This window comes from Nelumbo lutea, chromosome 4 (assembly GCF_056320005.1).
Source record: "Nelumbo lutea isolate HS-2025 chromosome 4, American lotus-T2T, whole genome shotgun sequence".
NCBI classification, from domain to species: domain Eukaryota; kingdom Viridiplantae; phylum Streptophyta; class Magnoliopsida; order Proteales; family Nelumbonaceae; genus Nelumbo; species Nelumbo lutea.
Window position 1 is genome coordinate 77716488 of NC_142687.1, and position 26658 is coordinate 77743145.

The window sequence follows — 26658 nt, forward strand, 5'->3', positions numbered from 1 at the left end:
TTTGGTCATCCATATGATGGATCTCTCATCCATTCATTAAGTTAGTATTCCCTACCTAGTCATTTAGCAATAGTACACCACCCCAAAACTAACCTCACCTTATTGCAGGTGTTGTGTCAACTTTAGAGAATTAAACAAGGCCCGTCCAAAGGATGAGTTCGCTCTACTCATTGTGGAGGTGTTGATAGATTCAACTGCGGGACATGAGCTCTTCTTCTTCCAAGATGCCTACATTGAGTACAACTAGATATTTATGGATTTTGTCGATGCACTCCACACAGCCTTTAGGATACAGATAGGGAATTTTTATTACACACAGCCATGGCATGATGCACAAAGAAATCAAATTTTATGTGGATGATATAGTTGTCAAAGCAAAGAATATGGAGGATCACTCTGATGTCTTGAGGAAAGTATTTACCCAATGCAGGGCTTTCAAGCTAAGGTTAAACCCATTAAAATGTGCATTTCAAGTGCAGTCAGGAAAGTTCTTGGGTTACAGAGTGGACCAAACAGGGATACACCTGGATGAGAACAAGGTCAAAGCCATCTTAGATCTCCCGGCTCCAACTAATGAGTCATAATTGAAAACTTTCTTAGGAAAGGTTTCATACCTAATGAGGTTCATCCCTAGCCTCGCGCATGCAACGTTGCTACTAATGAACCTAGTCAAGAAGTTTGTCGAGTTCAAGTGGACCTAGAAGCATCAGCAAACCATTGAGCAATTAAAAGCAACCCTTGCTAAGGCCCCAACCATGTCACCACCTAAGGATTGGTAAAAATTCAGGATATACATCACAATAGGCTCAGAGGCCATAGGATGTTGACCACTATCCGCAAGAGTACGGAGTCGTGCAAGTAATATAGTAAGGAATACAGAATCGTTCCCATGAGGAATGAATTATTTAGCCACCTATTAATTTCTTCTCAACTTGTTTAAAGCAATAATCAATTTGGGTTTGCAATTTAAAGAATTTAAACTAGCGCTACTGATTAAGGAAATTAAATGACAACAACCAGTAATTTGAACAAAATCAATAACAAAGTTGCTAGGGATTAATCCTATCACGATCATCAAGATTCAATATCAATAAAATCTCACGAGGGTTGTTATGTTCCAAGGTGTTTCCTAAAAGCACTAGTCGATCTTTCTCAAGAGTCGTTTAGCTAAACCTATGTTCAATTAAATGGAATTACAATCAATGAATTCTCATTCTTTTAATCAAAATCCTCTTTGCATAAATACAAGCTGTTAATACACCTACAAGGAAATCCTACCAACAAATGATATCTCTACCTAATTATGGTTGAATAAGGATTATTAGTTCCACCTCAATTATCATCTCTCAATGAAAAATCTTGATTAAAGAATGAATCATTGGTGATCAATCAATGATAAGTAATAAGCACAAATAACACAATATAACAAGAACCTCATCGATTTTATTAATGAATGAAAATCAATGCATGATCAAGTATTAATCCCTAACAAGAACCACTTTGTTTGACAAAGGGGATGATCCTATCACTATGATCACCCACTCAGGTGATTTCTCAGACTGTCCCAACATACGTAGGTTTTGACCCCCTTTAAGGATCACATTGATTGGCATATCAAAGTAGCCCAATTTGACACCTAGTGCAGTACCATAAACAAGTCTAGGGGTCAGGTGTAACATTCCAGTTTTTCCCATTTATCTCCAAGGTCCAGGGCATTACTAGAATTTTGGTCTGGTTCAGGATTTCAAGAAAACTCACACTGCATGTACCTCAGGTCTCACCCTGGCAGTTGAAACAAGCCACCTCAACCAACTTGGCGGCACATCAGTGTCAGCCTTGGCAAGATAAATTTCCCCAGATCTATCCAACGACTATAAAGATTCTAAACTAACACGAGTCTCATAAGTGTCCAATTTAAGGATATTACATAGAAACACACCAAAACACATGAATCAATCATGTACTTTTATTCATTTACAATAAATGTCATCAAGTACAACAATCTGATTGGAGCTAAGGGAATATACTATCTAACAACTCTCACTTGCACTTAGGTCCAATCAGGTATAAGCTAGAGTCCCACACTTTCAACGTGTTTCTCAAACACTTTCTGTGTTAGTGGCTTAGTTAATGGGCCTGCTACATTTTCCGCTAATGCTACCTTCTGAATTAGGAGGTCCCCTCTTTCAACTATCTTCCGTAGTACATGGTACTTCCTCTCGATGTGCTTTGACTTCGAGTGGGCTCGTGGCTCCTTAGCCTGAACAATGGCTCCAGTGTTGTCACACAATAATGGAATGGGTGATGTGCTGGCTGGAACTACTCCTAATTCCTAAATGAACTTCTTCACCCAAATGACTTCCTTGGCAGCTTCACTTGTAGCAATGTACTCGGCCTCAGTTGTGGAATCTGCGGTGGACCCTTGTTTGCTGCTTTTCTAGCTAACGTGAAAATATAACCAGATGTCGAGTTTCTATCATCTGGATCTGACTGGAAATCGGCATCAGTATACACCTAGATCTGTAGTGAACTACCATCGAATACTAAACAAAACCCTTTCGTCCTTCGAAGGTATTTTAGTATATTTTTTCATAGTTGTCGAATCATCTTGCCCTGGGTTAGATTGGTATCGATTTACCACACTCATTGCCTGAGAAATGTCATGATGAATGCACAACGTGGCATACATGATGCTCCCTACGACTGAGGCATAGGGAATCTCTTTCATGCCCTCAATCTCTTCGGGAGTCTTGGGAGACATACCCTTAGATATAGTGAACCTGTGTCTGAAAGGAACATTTCATTTCTTAGAGTTCTCCATCCTGTATCTTTTGACAATCTTGTCAATCTAAGCAAACTGGGATAATACTATTATCCTCTTTGATCTATCTCTATAGAGTCAAAGACACAATATATAGGAGGTTTCTCCAAGATCTTTCATGGAGAATTGCTGTGAAAGCCACCATAGCTAACATTCCTACGTCATTCCCAATGAGTAGGATGTCATCTAAATACAGAACCAAGAACGTAACCTTATCTCGCACTAGTTTTCTATAAACATAGGTCTCATTCGGTTTTTTCTCAAAGTCAATCTGTTTGACAGTAGAGTCAAACCGGATGTTCCAACTCCTAAAAACTTGCTTAAGTACATATATGGATCGGTTGAGTTTACATACCTTGTGTTCCTAACCTGCATTTATGAAACCTTGCGGTTGTTGCATATAGATATCTTCACTAAGATCTCCATTCAGGAACACAGTTTTGACATCCATTTCCCAAATCTCATAGTCATGGTATGTTGCTACAGCTAGCAGGATCCTAATGGATTTAAGCATGGTCACAGGCAAAAAGGTTTCCTCAAAATCGATTACCTCTTTTTGAGTGTACCCTTTCGCCATAAGACGAGCCTTGTAGGTCTCAACTTTACCATCGGGGCCCTTCTTTCTCTTATAGATCCATTTGCAACCAATTGCCTTTACCCTAGGGGACAGATCTACTAGAGTCCAGACTCCATTGGTCTCCATTGAGTCCATCTCAGCTCTCATGACATCTACCAACTTCAAGGAATCTATGCCCAACATAGCTTCTGAATAAGTCATGGGATCCTCCTCACTGATCGTGGCTAACTCCAAGTAATTTTTTTTGGTCATAGCAATAACAAATTGGAGGCCAGGAAACCCAGGTAGATCTTATAGGTTTGGTTATTTTCTGGAGCTGGTGGAATATCTCCCACTACCCCTGGGCTCTCCTCATCAAAAACAACTTACTCTAGGAAGTGGACATTTCGACTGTCAAACACATTTTGCTCTTTTGGATCATAGAACAAGTAACCTACAAAGCCTTTGGGATAGCCTACAAATAGGCAACAACTGGTCTTGGATTCCAATTTGTCAGCACTAGTTCTTTTAACATGTGCTGAACAACCCCAAATCTTCAAGTGTCTCACACTTGGTTTCTTACCAGTCCATAGCTCACACTTGGTTTCTTACCACTTGGTTTCACTAAGATTCCAATTCATCAGAGAGATGCTCGTCGTCTCAATTTGATCGAAGGGTCTTAATTTATCTCCCTAACTGCTTCACCACATCAGTAGGATGACTCTTCAGCATGAACCGAATTCTTCAACATGAATGGAGTAGAGCGCTGGTGAGCACAACTTCAGATTGCTTCTTCTACCAAGAAGCAATGTCAAGAACAATTCTTGATCACTCCCACAAGTGGAGATCGGATTGGGTAGGGGTGTCAAGAACAGGGAAGAACTCTGCAGATTGCTATGGTGTGTAACTGAGGAATTCGCTCCCTTTATTTATAGCCCTCTCAGGGTTAGCCTCCTATTCCAATTAGGAGAGAGTTCCTTAATCCAAATCTAATATTTGGATCTGGACTATTGAATGGATAAGACTTATCTTATCCTTCAGCTAATCCTAATTAGATTATAAATCCTATCTTGCCTTCTTTTAATTAACTAACTAAAGCCCAATTTGAATTGGGCTTTAGGCCAATTAAGTATATGTGCTCACTTCACCTCTTAACCTGCTACCTAGTTGGCTCTCTTTGTATGGCGTTGGACCCAAACATTGATCTACACATCAGCCACATGGGTTCAGCCCAGCCTTTGTTACAAGGCCTGGCCGAATTCACTGTAGGAGATAGTGAACCCTTGAGTCCATCACTGTGGACTCTTATTGGGCCCAACATTTACACTAAATGTTCATTGGGTCTAGCCACCCTATGAAAACCCAAGGATTGTGAGCAGATGCAAGATTAGCCCATCAGATATTACCCTCAATGGTCTTACACTTAACCTCTCAGCCCATAATGATAAAAAATTGCCCGACAAGAGAGGACCTCTCCCTCGACTGTAACGAACAATACTACACTCTCTACTCACATGGATCATGGGAATTAAAACCTTTTGCAAATATTTTGAAACCATAATATATATATATATATATATATGTATATCTCTATATATAAATATATTTTGCAAAAACAAATTTCAACGGTTGAAATCAACTGACGGCAATTTAGGTTTCCATCAGAGAGAGTGCATTCCCCAATCATTCACTTTGTTCGACAAAGGGGCTGATCCTTTCACTATGATCACCCACTCAGGTGAATTCTCAAACAATCCCAACATACCCAGGTTTTGACCCCCTCTAAGGATCTCACTGATTGGCATATTAAAGACAACCCAATCCGACACCTAGTGCAGTAACATAATCGAGTCTAGGGGTTAGGTGTAACATTCCAATTTCGCCCATCTATCTCCAAGGTCCAGAGCAATACTGGAATTTTGGTCTGGTTCAGTGTTTTAAGAAAACCCACACTACATGTACCTCAGGTCTACCCCTGGCAGCTGAGACAAGCCACCCCAACCAACTTGGCGGCACATCAGTGTCAGCCTTAGCTGGATAAATCTCCCCAGGTCTATCCAACGGCTGTGAAGATTCTAAACTAACACGAGCCTCATAAGTGTCCAGTTTAAGGGTATTACACAAAAACACACCAAAACACATGAATCAATTATGTACTTTTATTCATTTACAATAAATGTCATCAAGTACATCAATCTGATTGGAGCTAAGGGCATATACTGTCTAACAGTTCAATGCATGCCTGACAACCACTATATGAAAATTTGTCGATGGAAGCCACCCGTGCTGTACAACTATTGAGGAAAATTTAGCCATCGAGCCAAAAACAGAGTACTTCTTTCCTTCGCGACAGCTCTGAACTTCCATAGGATTCTCAGTTTGATAACCCAAAGGAGGGATATTATGCTTATCACAATACTCCCTCAATTCCCAGTAAATCTAGGCCAACTCATCTTCGTAAATAAGCTCTTCCGACGGAAAGACGACCTCAGGTTCCATGTCCCCACCTCCTGACTGAGCCTCCAAACTCTTGGAGACACCAACTTCCCCAACTAAGGCCTCTGGCTCGACGAGATCCCTGACCTCTACCACCTTAGGAACGTTAATGCTAACAACTACAGGTGGGACCAGAGCCTCCTTGCAAGGTATCGCAGTTTCAGAGCTAGCAGGAACCTCCTCCTCCTACCTCAGGTCACCAGGGATTGCCTCCCTAGCACCAACACCATTAGGGACCTCAGAAGACACACAGGGGGGTTGTGTTGATCTTAGCTCCTCCACCAACCACCTAATAATAGGTGTGATAGGCACAATGGAGGGACCACACCAAATGGACCCTACGAGTAAGCAACACAAAGCAGTCAGCAACATAAGATGCGATGTGACAAAGCTAACAAATACATACCATTCCAGCCACAACAAAGGCCTTTGATGTCTCCGAGTCTGGGTGAACCTCATCAGTTTCTAGGCACTTCAGCACATAAGACTACAAATAGTTCAGCAAAAACCATGGTAAACCCAAAACAACAACAAAAACAACCAAAAAGAGAGATAAGAGTGTCAAACAATAAAGCAAACTCACTAGACCAGCTCCCTTAGGAGGAGCTACTAGAACCTCAGTATCCAATTGAACCCCACCGCTCTCCACAAACTACAAGAATGACAAGGAAATAGTACTAATTCGGTTTAGTTGAGATAAATAAATCTGAAAGAAAAACAAAAAGCAGTAGAAGGAGTCACATACCGAAGCACTATCTATAGGACCTTGCTTTGGACGAGGGGGAGCCTTCCTCTTCATTCGCCCGCTCAAGAAGCAGACGATGGCACCCACAGAAGAGGGTACCGCAACTGGCAAGTCCACTGGCTCCACAATCGACACAACATTTTCCACAGGGGGTGATGCTGCAGACTCCTGACCACTCTCAACATGACCCTCCTATGCATGCGATGAAGTCGTAGCTGAATCAATTGACTCTAGCACAACAACAGGCCGGAAAGAATAGGACACCCTCACGGATCTTGAGCTCTCCATAGGTGGAGGATGGCTACTCCCCCCCTCGTCCACAATAGGCTGCTTCCCATCACGTTTTGTTGGCACCTTTCTCAAAGATCCAAAAAAAAGAATGGTTGCGTCCCCCCTTCAATTATTAGTCTAACCCTCAGGGGGGGGCCAATACATGAAGAAGACGAGGGTTCATCCACAAGAACTCTTGGAAGCCCCCAAACAATGCACAAAGATATGAAAAATGAAGGGACTTACGACCTTGCACCCTTCCATAACTAGCTAATGGGAACCGCACACAGCCAGGAAGGGCAAGGCTGTGGCGTTGCACCTAGAATACATCCTCCCCACCAGACCTCAGAAATTGAGCTCCCATGTCGCCATACCCGAACTGGGCAGCACCCGGTAAGGTCAGTATATGCTTAATTGTGCTTCACTAGTATGATGAAGATAGGCAATGACGCCAGGCCAGGTCACCAGTCCCACCACACCCACAATAGCACTCTTCCTATCAATTGCACATTGATAGTCACCACCTTCTGGAACAGGCACACCAATACCGAACAGCATGGTGTGGCACACCATCCAGGCGTATGCCCGCCACACAAAGCCGTTGGTGTCTCTGGAAGCATGTTGTTAACCACTTCAGAACACCAGTTTAACTATTTGTAAATTTTTTCATTTCTCAAACAACTACTAATGTAGTAAATGGGTGAGAATGGGTCGTATCCACAAGGAAGCAAGTGAAAAATTAATATATACCTAGATCATAACAAGAGAATGTAATCGGGAATGGTAGAAAATATGAAAATAAAATCTATTATTGTTGAAATTAAATGTTTTGAATGTTAGACAGTTTTGTATGCCCTTAGCTTCAATCAAGATGATGTACTTTATGAGTTTACTACAAATGAATAAAAGTGCATATTTGATTCATGTTCCCTTGGTATGTTTCTGTATAATACCCTTAAACTGGACACTTAATGAGACTCGTGTTAGTTTAGAATGTTCACAGCTAGTGGATTGGTCTGGAGAGACCTATCCTGACAAGACTGACACTGTGGTGCCACCAAGTCGGTTGGGGTGGCCAGTCTCAGCTGCCAGGGTGAGACCCTAGGCACATACAGTGTAGGATTAATTGGATATTTGAACTGGACCAGATTTCTAGTATTGCCCTGGACCTTGGAGATTGATGGGAAAAACTGGAAAGTTACACCCGACCCCTAGACTAGATTATGATACTACACTAAGTGTCAGATTGGGTTGTCTTTGATATACCAATCAGTGAGATCCTTAGCGGGGGTCAAAACCTAGGTATGTTGGGATAGTCTGAGAATTCATCTGAGTGGGTGATCATAGTGACAGGATCAGCCCCTTTGTCGGACAAAGGTAATGATCGGGGATGCACTCTCACTGATGGAAACCAAGACTATCAGCAGCCGATTTTAATCGTTGAGATTTGTTTTGCAAAATATATTTTATATGAGATATGAAAGTATTTATATTATGATTTAGAAATGATTTGCAAAAGGTTTTAATTCCCGGGATCCATATAAGTAGAGAGTGCAACACTGTTCCTTGCAACCAAGGGAGAGGTCCTCTCTTGTCGGGCAAAGTGTGATCATTATGGGCTAAGAGGTTAAGTGTAAGACCATTGAGGATAACACCTGATGGGCTAATCTTGCATCTGCCCACAGTCCCTGGGTGTTACAAGGTGGTTTGGCCCAGGGACCAATTAGGGTAAGTGTTGGGCCCATAGAGCCCATAAGATGGGTTTCAGGTGGTGCACTATCCATAATAGTGTATTCGGCCAAGCCTTGTAATAAAGGTTGGGCCGAACCCATGTGGCTGATGTGTAGATCAATGTTTGGGTCCCACGCCATACAAGGAAGCCCAACTGGGCAGCAGTTTGGAAGGCTAAGTGGGTACATAACCTTAAATGGGCCTTAAGCCCATTTCGAACTGGGCTGATTTGATCAGTCAATTTAAAGGGGCGAATTCTAAGATGGATCAACTGATAGGATTGGGCCCAGACCTTATCCACTTAGAGAGTACAAGATCTAAATAAGATTTAGATCTGGAAGCCTCCTAACTAGATTAGGAGATGGCTGATCTGATCTGTAGATAAAATAAGGGTTATCCCTTATCACTTAAAAGGACTTCTAATCCAAATATGATTTTGATTAGCAACTCCTAATGGGATTAGGAGCTGATCCTTTTAAGATTATAAAAGGAGGATGGGGCAGCAGCCTTTAGATATGCAACCAACACATTCTTGTCGTCAGAGCTGAAATCACAAGAAGAGAGAATTCTGCACCCTGCGAATACTCTCTTTCCGCCTCCTTCCTGCGGCCGCCGCCTCCAGCTGTTCAATCTCCTACTCTCTATAGGAGTAATCAAGATTTGATCTTGATATCAATCTTTTGGAGAAAAGATTGATTGCAGCTGTATTCACAAGCCATCCTGTTGATTCTTGCGAAGGGTCAAGTTCTTTTAAAAGAACACTATTGCTTCTGCTCCATCCTGCACTGTGCCATTTTCAGTGGGAGCAGATTTTGGATCCTTCCTTGGGCATGAACACCTCCATTGGGAGATACTGTTTCTCCATATCAGGTATAATCCCTTCCTACTCCTTTTGGTTCAGATCCGGTTCAGTTTATGGTTCAAGAATGATCATTGAAAATATGATTTTCTAAATAGGGAATGCGATTCCCAGTTTAAGGGAGAGAAAAAATTTTTGAAATTCGCCCCCTTATTCCGCAATTTTTGGGCGTCCATGTGATGGATATCCTATCCCTTCATTGAATTTAAATAAGACAACAAATAAAAATTAGAATTTAATAAAGCATGGGAATCAACAAGGGAAATAAAAGAAATAAAAAAATGATCCAGAATTTGGATCCGGTGGCAGTAGCTGCAGATCGGCTAGACAGCTTGCAGAAAGCCCTCCTGACAAGAACCAGGCATCCGTCCTCTCTACAACCCTCGAACCATTGCTAGTCCCTTAGCAATGCAGCCTTAAAATTACATTGAGTATATAGATCTTTTCCATTACAGGGTCATTCCAAATAAAATTAATCAAGCATCCTAATTCTAGCATTCTCAAACTCTGTATAGGTCGGTATTGGGCTTTAGGGGTAAAACTGTTTTATTTTGAATATTACCAAAACATGGCTTAAAAATTGTATTTACCCTTCCATTTGCAAATTGTCTTGAAAAGATAGAGATTGATCTTAAAATCAAACAGGTATTCTTATTATTTTTTATAGTGGATTTCTACCCCTGAACTTATTTTTATTGTTTCCTTTCACCATTTTATGTGAATCCCGACACTTGCCTTAGGTGAAGAGACTCGATTACTAAGTGTTAGGTAAGTGACTTTGGTATTCCCTTTTCCGACTTACGCAAATCTCGACACGTGACTTAGGTGAAGATACCCGGTTACTAAGTCTAGGGTATTCACTAACCTTTTATCCCCCCTTTTTTTCTCTCTTTTTTTTTCTTTTTTTATTTTTTTTAGCAACACTGTTCAGGGTAGTCCAATGTCTCTTAACAATTTGAAGAATTTTTTCTAATTTCTCAATCTTTCTCTTCCTAGACAGGGGCAAACTTGGGAGTATTTTTCAATTTCCAAACAGTTTTGACAATATTCAAACAAGACCAATTTTTTACTCCTATCACTTGCTACCAATTTCCGTAACTTTTTCTATTTGGGAATCTCTTTTAATGGAAAATTTTAAAAATTTTAGTGAAATTTTAATTCTTCATCTTTAAAGGCTTAGCTATACAATTTTTTTATCAAATTTTCTCTCTCTTTTCTCACCCACCAACTTAAATGCCATTATCCCTAATGGCCTGACTAGAATGAAGCAAAGAAGATTTGGGCCAAAGGGATCAATGAGTAGGGTTTTCTTGAGGGGTTCAAGGTATTCCACCTAGTCTTGAATCAATAAAATAAAATAAAAACTCTAATCCTAAAAGCAACTGAAAATGTTGTTGGGTTGCCTCCTAACCAGTGCTAAGTTTAACATCTTCAACCAGACACAATCAAGCACTTTGTCCATCTACACTCTTTGACTCACTTTCTTCTTACAACAGATAGGGCTCAAACTGGACTAACCAAGGGGTAAACATGTCATTTAAAAAGTTATCTACTATATCTACTTTGAATTCATCTTCCCCTAGGTTTGGATACTTAGAGGAATTATAAACATTTAACCGGACTTTCTTCTCCCCTAATGAAGTGTTCATTTCTTCCGATTTACAATTAATGGTCATTGATAGGAACGAACATCTTATGATTATCGGGATATGATTCAGCTCCCCGATTGGGGTCATGTCTAGGATAAAATCCAATGGGAAGTGACAACCCTCTACCCTAACCTTAAAAAAATTTCAATGATTGTTGACTAATCGATCAGCAAGATGTAGAATTATCGGGGTTGATTTTAACTCATTGATCCTAATCCTATCATAAATTTATGGAAGTGAAGTAATACTAGCCCTAAGATCCATTGGTGTCCGATCAAAAGTGATTCCAATGATGCCACAACTTATGAGAGGAGCACTAAGGTATTTCACATTTTGGGGGATTTGATTTAGGAGAGCTACACTAACATTTGCCAAGAGCATCATTTTTTGTGGGGTCGATTGTGGCTCCATCATTTGAATACACAACTCTTTTAAGAACTTGGCATAGGCCGAGATATGTTGGATCACATTGAGGAGAGGAAAGTTAATATGGACTTCCCTACTCTCCTCGTTGCGAGTCTCTTTCTTCTTTCGCACCGGACCGACTATGAGTGCAATTGTAAAGGGAACTATGGATTGGTTCACTAAAGGTTTTTCTTCTGAAGTTTCCTTTCCTTCTTCTTCTCCCCCCAACTTAGGGCCTTCCTGCTCCTTTTCTTCTTCATTAACTCTCTTTTTCTCACACGGGCCCTCTAACATCCTCCCACTCTTTAAGGTTATAACAGCTTTGGCATTTTCGAGCTAAGGGTTCTTAGGAGGTGGTTGAATTTGTTGTGGAGGAAAACCTGGTGGTCGATTTCTAGGACTCACAACCGGTTGACTTGGTAATTGCCCTACTCCTCTCCTCTTCTTGGCTTCGACTAGCTGTCCTATTTGGCTTTCTAATCTATCGATGGATTGCTGCTAGTTTAGGATCAGCCACTGAAGCTTCATGAATTGGTCATCGACGGTATGGGTTTGAGGAGGTTGTGGGTAAGCTTAATATGGTTGAACTGGTTGGTTCCTAGGGTACACCTGCTGGAATGAACACTGTACTTGTGTCCTTTGAAATTCAAATTCATATTTAAATTAAAATTTAAATTTAAATTCAGATTTGAAATTTAAACTCAAATTTGAAAAGCTGAACAATTTCCTATTTGGCAATTAATTATTCAATTAAACAACTAAAAGAAAAGAACTTAAATACAGCAACAAATAATAATTGCAAACAGAAAATAAAACAACAATTAATTATGCTAAAAACAATTAACAACTACCAAAAATAAATTCTAACAAACTAATTGCTAATCTGAAAATAAAATGATCAAATAGAAAATTATGCAAGAAATAGATAAAATAAAATAAAAAATAATTAAACCAAAAATAAAAGAAATAAAAGAAAAAATATGCCAAACTTTTTTATTATTTATATTTTTTTCGTTTTTTTTTTTGTAATAAAAGAAAAACACAAATCTAAAAACTAATTCGAAAAGAAAAAATATGCTGCAAAAAAAAATAAAAATAAATGATTTTTTTATTTTATTTTTTCTTTTTTTTTTTTGTTTTTTTATCTGAAACAAAAGAAAAAAATGAATCTAAAAGTTAAACCGAAAATAAAATAAAATAAACAAATGAAAATTATGCTGCAAGAAATAAAATAAAATAAAATAAATTATTTTTTTGTTTTTATTTTGTTTTTAATCTAAAGGAAAAGAAAAAGACAAATCTAATAAAGCAAAAAAAAAATCAAACAAGAAATTAAAATAAAGAAAGAAGAATAGATATAGAACAAAAGGGAAGCCAAATAATACTAAAAATAAACCAGTAAAAATTCAAAAATAACTATTCTATCAAAAAAAGAGTTTGAAAATAAAAATAAGAAAATTAAAAATAAAATGGAACGACTACACCTGAAATGCAATCCAAATTCTCTTCTCTTCTCTTTTGTCCCAAAGTCCCGCAATGCTCCAGTACCCCACCTTTTGCTATTTTGTCCTACAGAATCAAAGAGAAACAAGAATTAAAATGAGATAATTGATCAAGTAATAAAACAAAAAAGAAAAAAATAATGAAACAGATCCGGAAAAAGTAAATAAAAATTTTTCTCCATGCTTCCCTGGCAATGGCGCCAAAAACTTGGTGTGTCCAGAAGTGTGTCATTAACCACTTTGGAACACCAGTTTAATTATTTGTAAATTTTTTTGTTTCTCAAACAACTACTAACATAATAAATGGGTGAGAATGAGTCGTATCCATAGGGAAGCAAGTGAAAAATTAATATATACTTAGACCCGAACAAGAAAATGCAATCGGGAATGGCAGAAAATATGAAAATAAAATTTATTATTGTTGAAATTAAATGTTTTGAATTTAAATAAGACAACAAATAAAAATCAGAATTTAAAAAAGGATGGGAATCAACAAGGGAAATAAAAGAAATAAAAAATGATTCGAAATTCGGATCCAGTGGCAGTAGCTGCAGATTGGCTAGACAGCTTGCAGAAAGCCCTCCTGACAAGAACCAGGCGTCTATCCTTTCTACAACCCTCGAGACACCTTATCCTTGAACCGAACGAATTCAGATCTGCAAGACAGAGAAACAAACAAGAATTATATCTAAAACATTGCAGAAATAAAGATAACAGAAAAGAAAATAAAGAAAAGAAAAGAATGGTTGATTAGATCCAGTGGTGGTAGTTGCAGAATGGTTGAACAGCTTATAGGAACCCCTCTTGACAAGATCTAGGTGTCTTCCTCTTCTACAACCCTTGAACTCCTCAAGAAACCTTAGCCTTGTTAACTGGGTGAATTGAGCAACCCTTTCCGCAGGGCCCTTGGGACCCTTTTTATAGAGAAGGCTGGACACAACTGGAAATAGGGAGAAAGATAGGGGGCGGCAGTTGGGATTTAGCAATGTTAGGGATGCCCTAGGGTTTCTAATGGATGGCTAAGATGGTTCTAGGGTGATCCTAAGGCTGAGAAGAAAAGGAGAAGGCACCCAATATTATGTAAGGCTGAGATTTAATGGCTAAAGGCTGAATGGTGAAGATTAGAAGTTAGGTGGCTCCTAAGGTTAAAATGCTAAAAAGAGAGTGCCCTAGAATGGATGGTGGAGATTAGAAGGGATGAAAGGTGAGGATTTAGCATTTAGGGGTGGATAGGGTTTGTTAAGAGTGAAATGAATGGGTTAAAAGGTGGTCTAGGGTTTGCTAAGGTGTGGAGAGCATGCTAATACAGTAGGAGGGGCGCCAAACTGGGTTTAGCAACTAGGAAGTGCCCTCCTGGTTTCAGTTTTTCACAAAAACATCCCCCCTCTCAGCTGGACTTCACACTAGTTTCCCAAAATCTGCATTTTAGCCATGAAAACTTCCCAGTTTTCCCTAGAATTTGCACAAATACTCTTAGAGGCCACAATATTGAAATTAACTGGGAAAATGACACAATTTGATTTTTCTATGGCCAAAAATACCCCTGAATTGATGCCCTTAAGGAATCAAAATGCAGGGTTATCAACCATCGAGAGAAGCCAACTTCACACTGATCTTGCTCATCTTAATTTGTTTATGTCTACTGGCCTGGAGCCAACACTTCCTCCTACACACTTAAAAAACCTTCTCCTCCGCACCGTCATTGTTGAGAGTAGCAATGTGGATGCAAATCAGAGATAGACGCAGCGGTGTGACAGTGAGTTCAAATCGCTCACAAAGGAACATCGAGAGGAATGGAGCAAATTTATAACTTATACGCCTCTTGCAACTGGGGTCATTGAGCTGCTGAATAGTGTCATCCATTAGCTCGTACAAGTAGCCAAGAAACATAAACGCCAACCAAAGTTGATGGCCGTTGATAGCAAGGACAGCTAGGGGAATCAATACAGTACCAATACCATAACTGGGGACCCCTAGGAACAAGAAACGCAATGCCACATACAGAATATAGGCTGCAAGATGACACTACGTGCCAGCATCCCACACCATGACATCCCTCCCGCCACGAGACTCAAACCAATACTCCAACAACTGGTCCGGCAGCATCTTGCCCCAAGCAGTGGATTGGTCCACAAGTGCTTTATTAGGAGGAACTTCCCTAAGAAGCTCCTCGCATAACCCCCTCAAATTTGCAAGAATGGATTCAATGTACTACAAATGCTGCAATGACATAGAACCCCCAACCGGTAGCACCAACAGGGCTGCCACATCCTCGACTGAGACAGTAAATTCCCCAAATGCACCTACAAAGGTGTGGGTGCGGAAACACCAGTGACCCAACAACTAAGCAACATACTTAACACCTTCCCGACCCATGAGATTTGTGTAACAATCCATGAATCTGAGAAGCCTGGAATCCTACAACATCCGATAGAACATGGGGTTCTCAAGAATGTATTGCGTCCAGGTAGCATAACTGTTGGGGGATTTTGAACTATCAGTTTGGGGTTTCTAGCACTTGTACGATATGGACACTTCTGAATGATCATAGAGACACATTAGCTCTACACCAATGATGACATCAAAAGAGCCACCCTTACCCCTGGACACTGGCAAGGGAGGCTAGAAACCCCTCTCACCATCGCTAGGGAGGCCTCTATCTCCACCAACAACTCAGCGGTATCGACTTCCCTAACGAAGTCAATGAAAGAATAGACTAATTTTCCTTGGTGAGTAGCCATGAGAGGCATTAAACAGATGGGCACAAAGGAACGTGAGACAAGAAAAGGAATTGAAGAGGGTTTTGCGAAGCAACCTAGGACACGAAAAACACTACAAAGACGATAGCAAGAAGGTAAAAGTGAGAATTGATGCGGTTTCCCTACACTATTATAAGGATTTTCACATGCGTGCGGAATGCCGAACAGCACCGAAGAAGATGAATAGATGCTAGTACAAAGCCTGAAATGATGCTTAGTGGAAAAGTAACCCATGTAATTTACATAAACACCCTTTAAAAGGCGGGATAAAATAGTGCATTCATTCAAACATAGTGCCATGTGTGCTACCGTCATTTTAAATATTGGGTAATGAAACGATGCCGCACGAGTAGTCAAGCCACATTAATTACCGCTTAGCTAACAAAGAGATTGCTAGTCATGCCTGCCATGTGGGTGCTGCCCAATGATCGTCCCAACCTCATCGTCAACTTAACACGTTAGCAGTTCAATCACACATCATTGATCAAAAAGTCTGCGCATCGTCACACAAGTGGGCTTCATCCCTGCTGAACCAGTACCAACAAAACCATCTGCCAGTCCCTTTCTCACTAACGATAGTCAAGGGGCTTGACATTTCAACAAATACTCCTTGGCAAATGACTAGGCGAGTTAAACTTTACAAACCGGACATGAGTACCACCATTAGCAAAGGAAATTGGTTAGAAACAATTTTTGTTTCTCCTTCCAATGTCTTTTGCCAATTATCTTTCTATCAACGGTCAGGGAGGTTGGAACACACAAATAGAGCTTGGCATTGACCATTGATAGGAAGAAAATTACCAAAAGACAGGGGGCTAAGCCATGGAATGTAAGAAACTATCACCGTGGACACAAGGCATGCAGAATCCATACAAAGCTACAAAATAGGGAAAATCTCAAGACCCAATGCACACAAGCGAACGCACTACAAAACCCAAAAATGAGAAGGCAAAGTGCTTATTGATAAGCTCCCACTTACCGACAAGCAGGAAGGCAAATGTTGGTACATGGTGTTCATTAAGATCCTTAGAGAACATCAAATACTAAATTGATACCACGCAGTTGCATGCGAATAGCCAAACAGCCAACTTCCCCACTATGATGAGCCCACAATGCACCCCAGACCTACGATGAACCCACACCACACAATTGCATGCGAATAGCCAAACAGCCAACTTCCCCACTATGATGAACCCACATGCACCCCAGACCTACGATGAACCCACATCACGCATCACAGAACTGCGATAAACCTGTGGTTCACCGCACGCCCTTAGTGAGCCCACTCATAGCCTAAACAAAAGGAAACCATGGCCAAACCCACGACAAGGTCCCACACCTGTTTGGACATGCGATAAACTCACAGCCTGTTAAAATATCGCGCCCAATGACACCTATGCACATGACTCCAAAGGGACAAACATAGCAAGGCACCACGTGTAACTAACAAGATATCGCCCTCCAAGCGATGATGTCACAAGTGCCACGTCAATTCAGTAGGGCACACGTAAGTAATGAGGACACCCGAGTGAAAGGAAAGCCGATCCTCAAGAAGATCCCTATGAGACACGTGGTGAAGCCCTAGTGGTGTGCTCAATGATTGATAGCAAATGTAATATTCCCTTTCCCGATAGGTCACAAACACCTTTATCTCCTACCTTTCAGGATCTTGGGATCTCTCCCATAAATAGAGATCCTCCCCGTATTGAAATTCATTCAGCACCTAGCACTTGAACACCCTTTGCTTTTGGATTCCTTACCCTAGCACTCTAGCTCGAAAACCTATCCCCCTAATCCCTAGTCTTTCTTTGTCTTTCAAAGAGACCATCTCTCATCCAAGCCTTACCCTACCTACACAAAGCATTTTTTTACAAAGGAAGAAACTTCTATTCACACTTGTTCTTTGACAAAAAGTTTCTAGGGGGGGTATCAGCCACGCAGTTAAAAAAAAAAAAGCAGAAGTAACATTTCTTCAAAGGGCATGCAGGCCCAAACAACTATGAAGATGAAGTATTTAGTGGGCATCCCTAGTTTGGCGATTGGCCCTAGTGTTTCCCTTACTAGCCATTTCTTGCCCGTCAACCTACAATTAATCGTCACCACCTTGGTCCTTGGCCATCTCCACAACCTCAATTGATTGTTGGGCATCAGGGAATGAATCCAATTGATTAATGTCAAAGTTTGGGAAAATCTTTCACACTTGGACCATACAGTCCTTGAAACCCTACAAATAAGCACGGGAAGTAAAAAGGCCAAGTCCCTTTTGTGCTCGTCTGAGGACTTATAGTTAGACACCACGTGTAAAGATAATTCTTCAAGTTAGTGCTCCATTGAGCTAAGGGAGGACTTCAACCCCTTCACCAACTCCTCCTTCACTGAAACCATGGCCTCATCCTTCTTACTGTGCTTGTACTCCTCACGAGCTTCACTCTCAACCATCTCTCACCCTGCCTACACTTTAGCCACTTGAAACTTGAGACGCTCAACCTCCTGTGATAGACACAATTGAATCAAGACCCTCACCTTGTCGTAGAGGCCGACGGAGTAGGAGACCATCTATAGAAAGAAATATAAGTTAGTTCAAACCAGTCAAGATACTATAACAATTGATGAAGTCCAAAATCATACCTTGACCACCTTATCCAACAAGCCATTCCAACCCGAGTTAATGGAGTGTTGGATTCCAGACTGACAATCACCGGGAAGCACCATCCCTACGGTGTGCTATTAGCTAATCTCAAATGTGCACAAGGACTCTCCCTCCCTGACATTCCAAGTTGGCTGGTAGACCAGACGAGCATTCAGGGGCTCATGATCCTGAGCGTCAGAAGAGTACAGAACAACTTGACGGGATACACTAGAAGTCCCCTCAGCTCAACGCTCCCTCACTTGTAGCTTCTTGGTAGACAATGGATCTCAGACACCTTTGACTAGGCGCTTCTGCACAAGTGCCTCTGCCTTGGTCTCGGTCCTTGTGTTATTTGTACCTACCTTTGGCTGCCTCCAAGGCATACACTCGGCGATACTCTTTTTTGCAGTCTTCTTTGACATAGCCATTATTAGCAAGTAACAGTATAGCTAATAGCTATAAATATATAACTCTAGCAAGTGCACTAGTTATCAAGTAGTATAAAAAATATCATTCCCACGGGGATTTAACAAAATAAGCATTAGAACCACCATCTTCCCTAATTATCTGGACAATCGAATTTCATATTTGAGCAAGATCTACTGAAAATAAAACTAGCATAAGAAAGTAAAAGTGAAGGTGATCACTAATCGAATCTGCAAAGGATAGGATCGCTAGGGCTTTTGGTCCACCTAACCAATGCAAAGAATATTAATGGGTTCGATTTACCAAGATTAGTTGTCATTCTCATAAGCTGAAGTCTTACCAATTTTATTTAATATTCTCTCTCGAGATATACTAAACCTATGCCCATCAGGTAGCCCTTCGATCTCTCGAGTAGAACTCTCAAGATGGGAGTGCATTAAGTCCAAGAAGACCATGAAATTCAGATGAATCATGTATATATATCTCTATATACCATTCAATTCACACTATGAATTATTCAGTCGATTATGTGAATTCCTCTCTCGATTCATTCACATAACTCAAATCAATTAAGAGGTGGCCAAACTCTTAATTGCATTAAGCACAATAATTCATAGACTATATGAAAATCACAATCTTAGATAAATAATAAAGATAAAAATATATTCATTAACATAATTAGGCTTTCCTCAGCCCTAGCAAGAAACAAATCAGTTCATGATAGAAGAATTGAAGCAAACAAAGGGAAAGAAAGAACTCTTAGAATCGCCCATGATGCTAAGATCTCCTCCTCTTGCTGCCACCTTCTTCTTGAATTCTTGCTCCTTTCTTGACTGATTGCTCTTTTCTTTTTGATTCAATCCCCAAGATTGAGTGATTGTGTGATGCCTAAAGCTGGTCCTTCCCCTCCTTTATAAAGCTTAAGGGGAGGGAGTGGTCTCCTACTTCCTCTTGAAGTTTATCTTACAAGAATAGAAAGTCCTATTCTAATCCTACTCTTATCTCTTTATCTAATGAACTCAATCCTTTTATCTTTCTAAGATTACATCAAGAATTTAGATCTGGAATGACTCTTCTCAGTTTCTTGTTCTTGGATTCGTATTAGACCTCCTCTGCGAATTGGGTTGCTGCCAGGCTTTTCTACAAGTTGGGCTTCAGCTGCGGATTGGGCCTTCCTACGAATTTTCTGCGACACTGGGCCTGGATTTGACTTCACTACATGCCGAATCTGCAAAAGCCCAAAACATGAAAGTTGTGGCTTTTTCTCTTATCTTTCTAGTGAGTCTTGAAACAGCCCAGTCGGAATTCGGATACGCGAGTTAGGCCCAGATTATTGAACAGTGCCGAAACTATGAAAAATCATCCGATTTGTCTTTCTTTGCTCCTGATGCTTTCTTTCATGCCTTGAACAGAAATATGAGTCCAATTAGGTGCTAATTCAGTATAAAAGACAGAATAATTGGGAATAAAAATATGATAAATTCTACTCTCATCAATAGCCTTCATGTCGCCCTCCATCTCTACAACAATGAAGCAGCAACCTATTAGAAAACTGCACCAAAGCTTGGACAAAGCCATAATTAGCAAGTAATAGGAGTGTCAATACCAAGGGCGGTAGGACTAAGGCTGGCTATCACCAAGTCTTCCTCCCTCACCAAGGGTCCGACGTGAACTATTCCGCTCAGTCGAAGCCGATTCATCTTGGCCTTCTCCTCGTCACAACTATGTGGCATGATACTCTCGACCAGTGTATCTGGGCTTCCCTAAATAGTTCGGAAAGACCAGCCTTTGGGACAAAATACGAAGAAAATATTCTTCTTCCAATTATGCACAAAAGACAGGTTGTCCACCACTTTTCCTTATCGGCCTTAGAAGTACCACAACCCTTAACCATCAAGGCATTTTCTTAAGGCAAATATGCTTTGAAATATATTCACTGTTATGGAGACCCCTCAAAGATGAGCCATCACCAAGACAGCCACTATCGTCCTGACATTGTTGGTAGCAAGTTGTTTGAGGGTTAACTTGTAATGGTTCATCAACTCGGGGATTAAAGGGTGTAGAGGAAAGCACACATCAAAATGAAGATAATGCTCATGGGTGCAAACTTCCCCTTCAGGGTAGAGCCACGACCTAGCACCAACATAGGAGACTCTAACCCTATAGTCCCTTAGAATAAAGTACTTCTCGGACAAGGCCTAAATACGCTCCATGTCAAGTATACTATCTAAGTTTGAGCAAGGATAATGCTCTAGGGTCATGCCTCGAACCTCGGCTTCAGCCTTCTCCTCACCCGTCGACCCCTCAGCCTCTTCAACATCTACCACAACAAGAAGAACTAGAGTATTCCCTGGCGAGTCTACCCTCGAAGGCCCAGCAAAAGGACACTCAAAGACGTCACCCCTTGGCCTGGTGTACCCAGTGTTCTCATTAATGGAGTCCATGCTTTGATGGTCATGCTCGGCTCATTGAGATGTAACCCTCTCTCGCAAACCTTCCACATTGGACATTCGAGAGGATCCCTTAGAACTACTTTTGGTACTATCACACCCGTTGTTGATGCTAGGAGTACTATTGGGATCATTGCAATCTAGAAGGGTGTAGGCCTCAGGACTAGAATCAAAAGTCTACACAGTGGAACACGAAGCCCTACCAAGAAAATATTTCTACGAAGGAAAGGACTGAAGAAAATTTTATTAGGAGCCGAGGTGGTCTAAGAAACTCCAAGCAAGTGTACTGTGGACAAATGGTGAAGCCTCTCCCGTCTCTCCCTCTTTTTAAAGGGAAATGGACGACAAAGATTCACTCTATTCGGTGGTCATAAGTAACCGCCTCACCCAACCGTGATGACGGCCTCCACATGGCATCGACCTTGAGAGAAGAAATGATGTAAAGGCCCAAAGTCGGTTCGCCCATCGTCCTCGGTTCAACATATGCCAAACGGATGTGACCATTCAGCCATCTGTCCCAAACACAGCTCTTGAGCAGCTGAAGCAAGGCCCATCCTAGGCATGACACTTTGATCGATGAATCCAGCATCCATCCCAAATACGGTTATTAGGCACTAGAAACAAGAACCCTTATGAGACACGGTGACTCAACCATAACCACATTGATCAATTTTGCTCGCAATCCTCGAACAGTGAAAAGCTCAACAAAGCTATTGGAAAATCTCATTGGCCGAGGTTGAGGGCTTAGCATAAGTCACTCGCAACCCTCAACCTCAGCCTCAAGAGTGGGGGTTAAGTGATGTAGGTATATTTGGTAGGCCTGCCAGACCCTGACACGTGGCATTGGCCAGTGGTATTTTTAACATAAGCAAATCTCATAAGGGCAATTGGGTAATTCCCGCCCTTAACGATTACAGAGCACTTAATGTGGGAAGATATTCTGGGAAAATTTACTCTTGAGTCAATAATTAGTGGGTCGTGGTCGGCCAACACCTGCTTGAGTCCCCCTATGTGACTGCAATCTCCGGGATGGTTACATGTCGTGCATTACTCCCCACTTGGGCAACTCCTACTATAAAAAGGATGATACAACTAAAGATGCACACACATAGTTGAGCTATCACTTACACTCTAGCGGTGACCTTAGCTTCTTTTAAGCCCTCGACTAACTTGACTGTCGGAGTCCTCGATCCTAGAAACACTCCCAAGGCCTCTTATGTCTTTTCAATCTTAGCAGGTGGGACCTACAACTCTTGGACCTTGGAAATTACTATTGGACTTTAATGTCATTAGAGATTAAATCCAATGGGGTTTGATTGATCAATTATATGAAGAAATACACTTGCACAAATATCTAGGAAAATAATGTTTTCTTTTATTAAAATCAGTTTTCAATTTGTCCTACATTGGAAAATTACAAAATTTGTTTTAAGTTTTTAAATAGGAGCTTATTTACACTCCTTAGAAATATAAAGAACAGAGTATGCAGGCTTGCTACTGCGCAACGCGTGCGCGTGTGCGATGCAATGATGTGCTTTAGAGGCATACTTTGATGACTACAACGGTTACAATCCGATCGCATGTGATCAAGAGGCATTATTCAAAGTTAATAGTCATTAATTATTAACTAAATTTTAACAGTCACAATGTTTGAAATTATGACTATTCAAAGAACATTTTCTGAACTATCACCTTCCTCTTCTCCATGGCTCTTTAGAAACTATTTAAGCAAGGTAAATCGAGCAATTGAACATAAGTTTTAAAAAAATCACTCTTGTCTCTCTCAGTTCAATCTGCTACTATCTCACATAAGGTTTCTTTGGAGACTATTCAATTTTGTTAGTTGCAGATTCTCGCCCAAGACTCTATTGTATCATGTGAATGAATTTGCCTATATCCCAATAGCAAACTCAGTATAAGTGAGTGAGATAAATAACATTTTAAAAACAATGCCTTCAGACACACCTCAGAACGCTTCTCCTCAAGATTGTGTGACCCCATTTTTTTCAACAATTGCTCCGCTCCCCTGGCTCCAAATTTGAAAGCATCGACAATTTTAAAGTGGAAACCATTCGATGGTGGGTTTTGATATTACTTACACTCGTCAAATTGATGATTCAAGGCAACATTTTCTTTTTTAGCTGAATAATATCTTGAGATATAGACAAAGATGAAAGAGATAAAGATAAAAGAGGATATAAACCTGTGGAGGAAAAAAGATAACATGTTTTACATTTTACGTCAGATGATAGGATTGAAAGAAAATAATTGTTTTGTCCTTTTAAGCATTGATGAGAAAACATTGCTTTATCCACTTTTGCCTCCTAGTAATATTTAATATTGGACGGGATGCAATGCGGCACGTCAATTTTATAAGTCTATATCTCATGGTCATGGCCCGTAGTTTGGGTTGTTTATAAGAAAGAGAAACAAAAGCTACGGCTAAAATAAATAGAATTTCATGAATCATAATTTTTTCTTCTTTGTCCGCTGGACCATCATTAAACCAGAATCATAATTTTAAGTCCTTTCAACACTCCCACCCATCCAACAACATTGTGCCATGAACGGATCCAAATTATTCTCCATCAATCAAAAGATAAAAAAAAACGAAAACTACAAATACAATACCCACGTGCTTTAACATCCTAAACTGGGCGTATTCTCTACAATTTTCTACCAAATGTTCATACGATTTTTGCCTATAAATGCGGCTATCCGAACACCATGCACCATCGCCAAACTGAGAAAATCTAGAGAAAGGATTGAGCTTGAGCGAAGTGAAGTAAGAGTAGGGAAACCATGGCATCCGCTTCTTCATTTCAACTTATGATTCTTGTCATACAATGTTTAGCAGCTCTGAGTGTTTCACATGCAACCAGTGTCCATTTCTTCCTTCATGCGCAAGTGGTGAGTAGAGAAGACGACCCAGAATTAATCATTCGTTAATTCGTTTCTTTAATTGTTTGCACTAATTGTGACAGTTGTGTATTGATATTTGTTTTGTTAATTATTAGTGGGCAGGGTCGTTTTGTGCGTCAGAAAAAGGTTGTTGCTTCCCAAACACAGGAATGGTTTCGCAGGAATTCACTGTGCATGGCCTCTTTCCATGCTCCAGTAGTGGGACCAGACTGATGAACTGTGATCGAGGCAACTCTTTAGATCTGTCGCAGGTATGTATTTTCTTCTTCCTATCTTCTCATCAAGAGCTACGTCGTACAAACTTGTTTATTAATTTCCCTGCTATATATATGATGATATCGATCGATATCGCCTTTTCATGGTGTAGATAACAGGCCTGCTTCACACAATGCAACGCAAATGGCCGTCGTATTCATGTCCAAGCAGCGACAGCACACCGTTCTGGGCTCACGAGTGGTCCAAGCATGGCACCTGCTCACTCTCTGTCTTCGATGGTCAATACGATTACTTTAAAGCAGGTCTCGACTTGAAGGACAAAGTGAATATCCTCCGGATCCTCAAACAGGAAGGTAATATTATATTGTTGCAGGCATGAAGATAAATTCAAGTTTCTTAATTATCACTTATATATGTAAGCAATAATAATGATGCAGGGATTAACCCCGATGGGCAGTACTACAGCTCGGAGAGAATCACACGAGTCCTTCAGATAGCAACTGGAGTAACTCCTGCACTTGACTGCACTGTTGATAAGTTTGGCAAATATCAGCTCTACCAAGTTATGTTTTGCGTGGATAAATCTGGGTCTGAATTCATGGATTGCCCCGTCTACCCTGAGCCCACCTGTCCTTCGACCATTAGGTTTCCACCTTTCAGAGGATCAGCCGCTGAAGGGATCTACCTTCGTTCCTAGATCCTGAACTGTTGCTTTTATTTACTCTAACTATTAAATAATTCACCGTTTTACTGGTGAAGTGAAATGTAGCTCAAATAATAAAATATGGATATGATCCATGTGATGTATCTCTATGTTGCATGCCTATCAAAAAGAAAGAGAGATCTATTTCCATATTTGTGCAGTACTGTGTTGGCCTTTGGGTTTATGAAAAACCAAAAACTGAATTGCTTTAGGTAGGTAGAGCTTTTAGCCTTTTAGGTTCATCATTTCGTGGTAAAGATGATCAATCCAGTTGTTTTCTCTCCAATAAATCTAACGAGGAACAAATAGTCTAAATCTTTCTCCTTTGAGAGAAGTTACTTATTTATTTTCTCCATTTTTTTGTATTTTGTATTTTTTTGTTTTAAAAATATAAAACAGTAATCATTGCTTATTTTCTTTTGCGTTAGGTTCATCATTTAAGGTCACAATTAGGGTAAAATCCAAGTTCACAATTTTGATTGAAGAATGTCTTGAGAATAAAGACACAACATTGAATGACTACCATCTAAATCTCGATAATTTACAGTAAGTAGGACATTTAAATGGGATCGGGTCTAGTAGGCACAAAAAAGTAACCACGTTAAATTAGCACTTGATAAATATTTTGGCAACTATCAAAAGTGGGTATTAATTTTTTTCAAGGATAGGCTGAGGTTATTTTAAGGGATAGGTGTCAAAAAAAATTCTAAGTGCTCATTGACTATGCTTACAACGTTGTGCTTTATTATTTTATGATTACTTTCTAACCAAATAAAGGAAAAGTTTCAAGCCCTAATTAAGTGCAAATACACCAACCGAGTGGTGGATTGGTTGGCACGTAAGTGGGTAAGCCCCAGAAGACATGCAGTTTCGAGCCTTGTTACTAATGGCTCCAAATCCATCTTTGAGAAGAGTATAATCTTGCTAGATAAAAAGTGCAGTAGGGTAAAAAGGCCAGTAATCAATTCCAAAAAAAAAAAAAAGTTCAAGTACAATATTATCATAAAGTCCTATAATCCCAACGAGCTGATTTTTGGGCAAGCTGACTTTCTAGGTAGCGCCCATTCAGTTATGGATTGTGTGATGCCAAATGAGGTAACAGTTCCTAGGGGTGTTCACTATATGGTTCAAACTGTAAAACCGAATTGAATCAAACTGAATATATAGTTTGGTTTGGTTTATACCTATAAATGGTTTGATTCGGTTTGAGAATTTTCTAAATTGTGGTTTATGGTTTTGGTTTGGTTTATTGAATTTTATAAACGAACCAAACAGTAAACCAAAATTTTATATACATATATATAATATAATATGAATATTTGATATATAAACATTATACATAATATATCTAAATGAAAGGTGTAAAATTATAAATATATAATAAACTCTTTATTTTATAATAAAATAATATTAAAAGTTTTAAGTTTTAATTTTTAAAGGATCTATTTGGGCTTTCTAATTGGTTTAAGTCCAAAAGAATCATAGAATGGTCCAAAGTCCCTAAACCGTATTAGAAACC

At 40.0% G+C, this 26658-nt stretch overlaps 1 protein-coding gene across 1 annotated transcript; it reads left to right on the top strand.

Annotated features, from left to right (window-relative positions):
- The first annotated feature begins 24032 nt into the window (after positions 1-24032).
- LOC148861196 (extracellular ribonuclease LE-like) lies at positions 24033-25291 on the top strand. The gene is made up of 4 exons (XM_088941807.1): positions 24033-24208; positions 24316-24471; positions 24588-24789; positions 24874-25291. Exons 1-4 carry the CDS (start codon positions 24101-24103, stop codon positions 25131-25133), a joined length of 726 nt encoding a protein of 241 aa, XP_088797933.1. The 5' UTR covers positions 24033-24100; the 3' UTR covers positions 25134-25291.
- Positions 25292-26658: the final 1367 nt, after the last annotated feature.